This window comes from Tasmannia lanceolata, unplaced genomic scaffold (assembly GCF_043159265.1).
Source record: "Tasmannia lanceolata isolate RefF3 unplaced genomic scaffold, GAP_Taslan_0.1 ptg000015l, whole genome shotgun sequence".
Taxonomy (NCBI): Eukaryota; Viridiplantae; Streptophyta; class Magnoliopsida; order Canellales; family Winteraceae; genus Tasmannia; species Tasmannia lanceolata.
Window position 1 is genome coordinate 34,878,832 of NW_027518692.1, and position 10,768 is coordinate 34,889,599.

The following is a 10,768-nucleotide window of genomic DNA, read 5'->3' on the forward strand; positions in this document are numbered from 1 at the left end:
ATTGTAGCCCTAAAATGGACGGTCAGAAAGCAAAGAATCAATATCAGTATCACGGCAACCGATGGGAGTGGATTTTTGATATATGGCCCACATACATAGCACCGTATAACAGATAGACGGTTTCGATCATTGGAAATGTGGGCCCCACTTTTACTTTCGCCCCCTCGTAATACCAGGAGTGTGTCATTATCAAAACAAGCAACTGCGTATATCATTTAACATACACCAAAACCCTAACTATAAAAGCAGTTGAGAATACAAAGCCCGCTGTTTCTCTTCCATTTTCTCTTCCCCCCTCTGCACTCTAGGGTTAGAGTTTGAGAAATTAGGGTTTCTGCATAGAACAATGGCTACCGTGGAATCTGTCCAGTGTTTCGGCCGCAAGAAAACGGCCGTTGCAGTAACCTACTGTAAACGAGGCCGAGGACTGATCAAGATCAATGGATGCCCGATCGAGCTCGTTGAACCTGAGATCCTCCGTTACAAAGCCTACGAGCCGATCCTTCTTCTCGGACTACACCGATTTGCAGGCGTAGACATGAGGATTAGGGTTAATGGTGGTGGCCACACTTCTCAGATCTACGCAATTCGTCAGAGCATCGCAAAAGCCCTAGTTGCGTATTATCAGAAGTTTGTGGATGAACAGTCTAAGAAGGAGATCAAGGACATTCTCGGGAGGTATGATCGAACTCTTCTTGTTGCAGACCCGAGGCGTTGCGAGCCTAAGAAGTTTGGTGGACGTGGTGCTCGCGCTCGATTCCAGAAGTCTTATCGTTAGATCGTTTGATTTCTTTACTAGACATCGGGAGCTGAAAAAATCTGGTTTATGCGCTTCTTTGGAGGTTTTTTTTATGGAACTTTTGTGTTTTGGTTTGGGATTATTATGAGGTTATGTTAATTCGATATGTTAGGGTTTTGAATTCGTAGAGTAATTGCTTAGATTTTGGGATATTTTATGGTTGCTTCTAGGTGTTGATGTTTTTATGCTTTTGAGCACAATATAATGTTGCATTGAACATGTTAGATTTCTCTGGTGTGATTGTGAGTTTTTCTCTTTTGGTAACTAGGTTTTCTTTATAATACTGTTTGTTTGAGAGTATAGGAGTAGGAATGCTGATGCTATGATTATGATTGTGGTGTTTAGAGGAATCTTGTTCATCTACAAATGGAGGTTGACTTCTTCGTTATATTGGGTTCTTTGTTATATATTGTTAGGAATCATCTTAGATTTTTTGTGAGTTTTTAATATTATGACTAGAAGTAGGATTGATTTCTTGTTAAGGTGTTGAATATCTACTTTATTGATGGAACCGTTGATTTTTGCTTGTTTTAATTGTGTGTTTGAGAAGAGAAACTGGAAAAGAGTGAAAATAGATTGGGTAGTGAAGAACTACTTCTCTTTGCATAAAAAACAGTTCCAAAGCATGTTCTTGATTCAAGCTTGGGAAGGGCCAAAGAAAAATCAATGGATTGCAAATTTGACACAATCAAACAATCAGGATTAAAGAGGGATTGCGAATGGTTCTATGAAAGGAATTAGCTAGCCCCGCACATATCCAAGATTAGTGAAGGCTTGATTGAGTCCATGTTTGTATTGAGCGAGTACCTGATTGAGCATTATGCTTAGATTATCCGAGCCCAGTTTGTAGGGAGCATGATCATGTAGATCACACATGCTACGGATGTGATAGGTTGGATCGTGGAGTGAAACTTGAAGATCCTGATTATTTTAGGGAGATTAACCCTCAAATTTTTCTTGATGGGATTTCAAGTATGGAGAGTTTTTTTTTTTGGCTGGAATGATTTACTGGATGCCAAGAAATTTCAATTCAGATAAACTCAAACTAAAAGGAACTTCCCCTAATTTGGTGGAGTTTGCTGCAGGAAGTTAAACATAGTCAAGAAACTCTCGGCCCAGTAGAGTTGAAGGAAAAGATGTCTGAATATTGCTTGCATGTTTGTTCATTGTATCGAAACCCTAAACGATGAATCTAGAGAAGGGAAGATGCAATCAGGGATCAAGAAGGGAGATGTTATGTAGTCAAGAAACTCTAAATTTTATCCTTAGTTTTATTCAGAAATATTTTCTAAATGTGGGTGTATCATAAAGTACTAAAACTAAAGAAGTCAACTCAAAACTTGTCCAAATTGACTTGATATCAAAACGATTTGTCTCATCCAAAACTTGGTATGAAAATATAAAAAATTGCTAACAAGAACAAGACTTGAAATCCATTGACCTGAAACCTTAAACACTCTAGTCTCTACCACACGGTAATGCATTCCCATTGTGTTAAATTATGAAAAATATCTATTATATGTAGTAAACATATCTACGCTAATGAAGCTGTTGCAGGACCTCCTTACTGTGCTTTAGGTCGTGATGAGAAGATTATGACGTCTTCTTTGGAAGATTGGGCTACATCTCAGACAAGGGTCACTTACACTGTTACACATTGTCTGTTATAATTGCAAATGTGTTACTTTTGCCTTGATGAGTGGAGTCCCCATTCTATTGCTATGGTCTTTCCAATAGGATTTGAAAAGCATCCATATCAACTACATCAATATCTACCTCATCTTTGCCATTTTTCCCTAATAAAAAAGGCAATTAAAGTATTAAACAACGTCGTGTTAATATCACTTCTCCACATGCTTGAGCCATGTGACGTATAGGGCATTGGATTTTCACTTTCGATCATAGTTTTAAAACTCCCTTGCGTCCCCGTCGGCTCGCTTTTACCTTATCCGCGTTCCGCGTTGCGCCGCATCCACGTTCTGCGTTTTGCCCTACAGAGTCAAGAAAAACTCCTTTAACTCTCCCGATTATGACTGCGCTAACCAAGTACTCGACCGCGTCGCACCGAGTCGACTAGGATTTTCTTCGGCCGTGTTCCGCGCCGCATCCATGCTTTTAAACACTGATTTCGATTGAGCCATGTTAGGGCATTGGATTTCCACTCTCGACTGTGGTGCATGTCGACCATGAGTTGAGGAACTTTATTTTCTCCATTCCATTCATCAATTATCACGTCATAGAATTTTCTTCCCACGATACATGTTCGGAATTTATTGTGATGAAACTAATGCTTGCCCAATGCTCTAGGGAAAACATTATTCTTCTAATTGCAAGAGCTTCTCCATCTACGTTTATTAAGTTATTTTGTCTTACGGTACGTCTTCTAATGTGTCATACTAACTTGTTTCTTCATAATTTTCATACATATCTTCTTCATGGCTCATACAATCTCCTGAACTTATACTTCGAGCATTTGACTGATCTGTACCCTGGTTCTCTGCGCTTTAAACAATTGAAGAGCTGATTGTATGTCATTGTTTGAAGTGGTTGTCCGGGGTTATATTTCCACTATTTGATGGTTGATCCACGTAGGACCTTCCTTCACTTTGATTCAACTGTACATTTACCTTTTGTATTAAACTACTTTTGGTAATTGGTACAATCCAACAATGTTGTAACTCTGCTTGGGTAACTGTAACGTGATAACGTAATGACCAACAAGCTTTGGTTTTGATTCCACAAGGGTGTTGTAAATTTCCAATTTGGTAAGAAACATCAGGTTTGCTTGCTTTATGTATTGGTATTTTGGTACAAGAGTTGATCTACATTATGAACTAAAAACTTTGCTTCATTTGTTTCCCCCCTCTTGTCTTACATTCTTATCTTCGCTTTGCCATTCAAACCATCATGGCTCATGTTTGGTCTCGTTAAGCTGAATCATTCCCCTTGAATTTGATAGCTACAACTTTAAGGTACTTGATCACCTCTTTGTTGACTTTAAACTTGGACATCTGACCTGTAGCATGGATGGTGTTATAACCAGGCATGAAACTCTATTTTATCAAGCCTCAACTCCACCTGATTTTCTCTTATGTTTTTAACCGTATCCTTTTGTATTCCAAGGTACTAGATCACCTCTTTCTTGACTCTACTTTCAACGTCTGATCGGCGGCATGATTTTTTTTTATACCAGATGTGCAACTCGATTTTATTGAGCCTCAACTTCATCAATAACCTGGATTTTCCAGTTCTCATTGGTTCCCAATTGTTTCATCATAACTAAAATTTCCCATACGGTCTGAACCTAGATAGATCATCTTTCCATACCTTGTAGTGCCTGACATACTCACTCCTCCTGCCAGCTAATAAAATTTCCAGGTGTTATAGCTTTGTAGTTGATTTTCAAAACACTTGGCGAGGTTCAATGAATTTGAGCACCATTTCAACAAGTTTTGTGGGATCGTAACTGTCTTCGATATCAAATAACCGAGAAAGTCATAAATTCAATCAATTAGCAGCAGAAAATAGGAAGACAATAGAAGTATAGAACAAAATTCCATTAAAAATGGACGTAAATTAATTAAAACCTACTGGAAGCAAAACCCATAGAAATTCTTCTGCAATTCATTACCTTTGAATGACAAAGAATTGTATCTTTTGCATTAAAACTCAATATATGAAAACTAAAATTCCCCACCTCAATTCTAATTGAAATTGCTAATTTTAGACTCCTTTTAAATCCCAAACAACTTTCTGAGGTAATAACTTGCTCCCAATCAACTCAAACTAGAGAACATCATAAAAAAGACATACGCTTTTACTAAATAAACAGAACGCCACCCAATAAGCTTCTGAAATAATAGAAGAATTGCTGGAAGATTTGAAAATCCCCTTGAGTAAGGATCTTTTTTCTCTTTTGCCTTATTTTTTACCTCCTGTTTTCTTTTCTTTTTTGTCTCTCTTTATCCATCTTATAGGGTATTTAAAAAATAGTTTGAAAACTCGGAAGTCAACTCTTTTTTTACACATTAAAATGACCCAAGATATGAGAAGACTCTGTTTTATGTAAATACAGTCCTGACTCGTCCGAGTCAGTGGGCTTACTTCTCCACACAGAGCTAACTGTGACGAGTATATTTCTTCTTCCGTACAATGCCCCATTATCCTCTTTTCTTTTTTTCTTTTTTTTTTTGAATTGTGATTTGTAAACAGGTATATGTGATTTGTGAACAATGCCCCGTTATCTGTATTTTCCTTTGTCTTTTTATTTCTTAAGCTTTCTCTCTTTCATTGTGTCCACATCCAAAAGGGGTTGTTTAATGGGTTGCTGTTGTGCCTCAACCTCAGGTTCTAATTCAACCTTTGCTCATCTATCAAAAAAAAAAAAGACAAGGGGTTGCTGCTGTACATTTTTCTATTCTTTTTGCTTCTAACCCTATTCAAGTTGTCCCTTTCTCTGCATTATTTAAGGAGGGTCTGTCTTTGACATATTCTTTTGAGTTCCTCGCAACAAACTTTTGATTCTTTGATTTGAAATTTACACCCTAAATATTTTGTGCTTGTGCACTTGTCAAATTCATCCTTATCATTTTTATTGGTGACACATTTTATCATCATCTATACAAAATGTAAATATATTATTTCTTTTTCAACTACTATTCGTATTTATTAAATTTTCTTTTTTTGAGAAGAAAAAAAAATTGCATTAAATCAGAGAGAGTACAGAGGGACAAGATGTCCCCAAAATCTACAATGACAATGCTAAAAGGCCCCACCCGAAAGCGGGCCAAAAAATCCAAAAATTACAACGGCAGAGAAAAATGGAGAAGCACCAAAGCACGATCCACGTCGGCCTTTGCTAACGCATCCGCAAGATCGTTGCCCGATCTGTTTGAGCACAGGCCTAAAAGCAGCAACCAAATCCCTAACCTCGTCAATCTTGAAAGCAAGATGCCAAGGGCCACAAACCTTATTGGCCACCCACGCAATGACATTAGAAGAGTCACCTTCGGCAATAAGAGGCCCAAGATTATTCAGGACATACTACCTCAAGCCAAGCAATAAGGCCGACACCTCGGCTTCATTCGCATCACAAACATCCAAAGGTCCCGAGAAAGACATGCATATATTAGCATCATGATCACGTATAACGCCCTCGATTCCAGCCTTGCCCGGATTACCACATGAACTGCCGTCAAAATTAAGTTTAAACTATCCCACAGGAGGAGGTCTCCATTGAGGCAATATCTGATGCACCGCTTTCCGCTCCGAAGTCACCACCGCCCAATTTCGTTTAGTTTCTCCAGTCGAATAAGGGAAGCCCCCTTTGGCTTTTGCCCAAGACAAAATGGATGATTTTATCCCAAATATAACGCAAGACCAACCCCGCTCCTTTCCACAGAAGATACGATTGTTGCGTTCCGCCCACATATGCCAAACAATGGCATACGGAATTGAACGCCACATGGAGTCGCCAATACGGCCAGCCAACACGCCCCACCAGTTGTTGACAACACTATCAATGCTCCCCTGTAGAACCCATGAGAACCCAAAAGTCCTGAGAAAACCCATCCACACTTTGAAAGAAAATGGGCATAGAAGGAATAAATGATCTGAACATTCTTCCGCATTTTTGCATAACACGCAACGGTTTGCAAGGTGGAATCCCCGGGCCTTCAGCCTTTCACAGGTGTTAATGCCGTTAAGCAATAAAGACCAGAGAAAACCTTTGATGCGAGGCGGGACGGCATTTTTCCAGATTTTAGCCAACTGAGATGGGATACCGCAATCATCATTTAATTTCCTGAAAAACGACTTCACCGAGAATGCCCCTTGAGATTCAGGTATCCAGATCCACCAATTCACACCCCCAGATGATAGATAAGTAGTAGATAGTTTGAGAAGGAGGGAGCTGAAATGTTCAATCTCGGAGTCTTTTAAGTTCCGTCTCAGCCTAATATCCCATACTTGATTGGCGTGACCATGTTCTCGAATCAGAATTTGAGCGATGGTGGAGCCCGGATCATCAGCAAGCCGAAACAAATCAGGATACGCTTCAGCCAGAGTGCTATTACCCACCCATTTGTCGACCCAGAAATGGACAGAGTTACCCCTTCCAGGTTTAAATCTCACTAACGGTAGAAGCGCGTCCCTAGCGGATGATATCGACTTCCAAATGCCCGACCCCCCCTTGGTTTGACACCCCATTGCATGTCCAGCCCCCCCCCCCCCCCCCCCCCCCCCCCCCCCCCCCCCCCCCCCCCAACCGCAGGCATATTTTTCACCCACCACGTTTTGCCATAAAGCATCTTTCTCCGTGCCGAAACACCAAAGCCATTTGCCCGGCAATGCTTTGTTCCGGAGACGGATTTTGCCAATTCCCAAACACCCATTCTTCTTGGATTGGCACACCTTGTTCCATGCAATAAGATGCTCAAGTCTCTTCCCCTTTTCTTTGCCTTCCCAGAGGAAATCCCTTTGAATCTTTTCAATACGTGAAGCGATGGCCGCATGAATCTTGAAGACTGACATAAAGTATACCGGCATATTCGCAAGTGCAGCTTTAATTAGGGTAATGCGACCCTCAAACGACATGTAATTTTTTTCCATGATGCCAGCTTTCTTTCGATCCGCTCGATGACCAGATCCCATTGCGAAGCTTTTGGAATGCCGAACCCCAAGGGCAATCCAAGATATTTTATGGGAAGTGTGGCGACTTTACATCCAAGAATGTCCGCATACGCATCACAGGTAAAGGAGTCCACATTAATACCAGCAATCACGCTTTTAGACAGATTGATTTTTTGGCCGGAAATAATCTCGAACCATTGAAAAATCCGTTTCGTGTTAAGCACCTGATACATATTGTCTTCCAAAAAGAGAATAGTATCATCGGCGAACTGCAAGTGCGATATATGAGAGAAGGGCCCGGAGGCGGGAGCAAGGCCATAAATATAACCACAAGATTCGGAGTTTGCAAGAAGCGAGTGCAATGACTCAGCCACAATGATAAACAAGTAAGGAGCCAGAGGATCACCTTGGCGCAAACCACGAGAGCATCCAAAATACCCTTCAGGTGACCCGTTGATGAGAATAGAGAACACAGCAGATTTAAGACATGCCAATATCCACGATCACCAATTTGGACCGAAACCCATACGAGACTGAATGTAGTCCAGAACTTCCCAATCTACATGATCATATGCTTTTTCAAAGTCGATCCTTATAAGCACGCCACGCCCCCTCCTCCTCCTCGTTAGCAATGAGAATCCCGTCCAGAATTTGGCGGTCAGAGACAAAAGCGCCTTGGTATTTAGAGATGACATCTTTCATAACAGCAGAAAGATGCCTCGCCAGAACCTTCGACAGTAGCTTATAGATCCCATGAAGGAGACTGATAGACCGAAAATCTTGTAAAGAGGCCGCCCCCTCCTTTTTCGGAATAAGAGTAATAAACGTAGAGTTCAACTCCTTGCTGATGAAACCCCTCTTGTGGAACTCCGACATGAAAGCAAACACGTCATATTACATAAGATCCCAGTATCTTTGATAGAATCCACCTGGAAACCCGTCAGGGCCCGGAGTCTTATCCTTTTGGAGCAATGCCAATGCCCCCTCGACCTCCTCGATAGAAAAAGGACGTTCAAACCACTGGACCTGAGCAGCAGATAGACGATTGAAGTGGAGACCCTCGAACTTTGGCCGCCAATCATGCTTCCGGGTATATAAATTGCTATAATATATTATTTCTTTTTCAACTACTTTTTCTTGTTTATTAAATTTTCTTTAAGAAATATCTCGACTCGCCCAAGTTAATGCGTTGGCTCCCCGGGCTCGTATCCTATCCTGTGGCCCAGTTGAGGCCAAGTCCCATCTTTTCTAACCTTGATTAAAAATTGAACCTCGCGGGAGAAATTCTAAGCCCTGAACAACTCAGATTTTCCAGTTTCTCATCTTGGATGCATTTTGTTTTGATGTTGGAGATCAGTATGGTTCAAAATGAGATGAGAAAATAGGGGCAGAGTTACTGAGGGGCAGAGAATGGGCTAGGAGCCCTTGCCTCATTCCACAATTAGTCTTGAAGAAGCCAACAAGGTCTTCACTTGAGTAAATGAGGTGTTGATTCAGCTATTTTTTACTGTGCTCTCTTTATTGATTCTGGAAGCGTCTCATTAGAAGGACTAGTGTTTTCACAGATGGACATTTGCTTGACAAAAATACAATCTTAGAATAGTTGATTATGCTAATGGGTCTGCATTGATCCAACCACACTGCAGCTTTCACCTTTGCTGTCAATGTTATAACTGCGTTGTGTTTCTCTCCTTGAGCATATTCCCAACTTAAAAGAAATCCTTGCCCCATGAATCTAATTTTGTTAGTGTCCATGCTGAACTATAAATGGAAGCAGGAGAACTATAAGCGGCGTGAAAACTATCATCTGGGAGAGATCTTTAATCTCTTCTTCTTGAACCTCTTCTAGGAGCCTGAGTTTAATCATCTTCAGGATTGAGGTGAGAATATTCCTCAGTTGTAGGGCCCTTGAAACATTAAAGAGACGCACCTTAATGCAAAAGTTCCTAAAAATTAGAAGACCAACAAGTTCCGCTCTAGCCCCGCCTCATTTGAGTCTGTTATTTCACATAAACCGGTGAAACACTTGAGAGTTCTTCCATGGTGGTTTCTAAATCTTCCCCCTAAATTGGCTGGGCCGGTATTTCCTTTGGGCTTGCCCCAAAGTTCAACTTCTATTACATTACCAGGACTCACATCATGATCATGTAATCTTAAGCCGTTGATTATTACCTTGATTGAAAAAAAAAAGCAGAACAATTTATAAAAAAAAACTTTATTGATCAAGGCAGGGGGTCAAGGAATTGTGATCATAGTAGGACACTAGGACCCGAGCAACAAGCCAAAGCAGGTCATAACTGCTATAACTCAAAGGGCTTTTGGATTACCAAAATCAAGGATCGAAATCGACATCCTATTCCAATTCCAATTCCAATTCCTATTTCCATTCCAATTCCAATTCCAATTCCTATTTCCATATATATAGAGTGAAAAAATAAATTCTAAGAAAAAAGTATAAATAGAATGAAAAAAAATTCTAAGAAAAAAGCCAATAAAAATTTAATTCTGATCTGGGCGGAAATAGAATACCGCCTCTGGTGGAAAACAGATTCCGGCATTTTCCCCTCATATATTATGCATCAGTTCCATTCATTTATTTGAACCAAATGGCGGAACAGAGTAGCAATGACTGATTCCAGCAATCCAAAATCACACCCAAAATGCTATCAGAGGATCATATTAAAAGGTACAAATCTGAGGGTGACGATCATCTGATGGGCTGTAATTTTCTGTGCTAGCGTGTTCATTGGAGGATCCAACATGTGAATGGTTTGGATCATTGAAAGAGTGGCTCCTACTTATAACTCTGCCCTGTGATGCATTTCCAAGGGTTTTACCTTGACACTTACCATGGAACAATTTTTTTTTTAATAAAAAAGGAAATGATATTTCCACCCCCACTTTTCCAGCACTCCCATCCTCCCCCTTTCGTTTGTCATTTCCTAATAAAGTTCTCTATCTTTTTTTCAGAAATATGTTTGGCAACCATGATTTTATTTACCTTGAAAAATGATTTTTACAAGGTTTGTAAGGCCTTTTGTATGGTAAAAAATGTTTCAGCTAAAACTTTTGAGGCAAAAAACCTCAGAAAGTTTTATCTGAAATAATTTTTATCTAGAAATGGGGTTTAACAAACCTTGGGAAAAATCATTTTTTCAAGGAAAAAAGTTTAGAAAACAAATTTCATGGTTCACAAGCCTCCAATCTTGTTGTGTTTTGATGGAGAAACACCATGAACCCAAAAACAACAAAAATGGAAAGCATTTTAAAGAAGGGAGAGAGGAACCAAGAAGAGTCAGGGAATGATTTCAAAGAGGAACATCACAAAGAAGAGAAAGA

General features: G+C 40.1%; 1 protein-coding gene across 1 annotated transcript; it reads left to right on the plus strand.

The window, feature by feature from the left end:
- Window positions 1-255: 255 nt before the first annotated feature.
- Window positions 256-1,027, plus strand: LOC143846827 (small ribosomal subunit protein uS9-like). The gene has a single exon (XM_077355397.1). The coding sequence runs from the start codon at window positions 347-349 to the stop codon at window positions 776-778; it is 432 nt and encodes a 143-aa protein (XP_077211512.1). The 5' UTR covers window positions 256-346; the 3' UTR covers window positions 779-1,027.
- Window positions 1,028-10,768: the final 9,741 nt, after the last annotated feature.

Coding starts and splice junctions, on each gene's coding strand:
- LOC143846827 (XM_077355397.1), top strand. CDS start 347: ATGGCTACCGTGGAATCTGTCCAGTGTTTCGGCCGCAAGAAAACGGCC.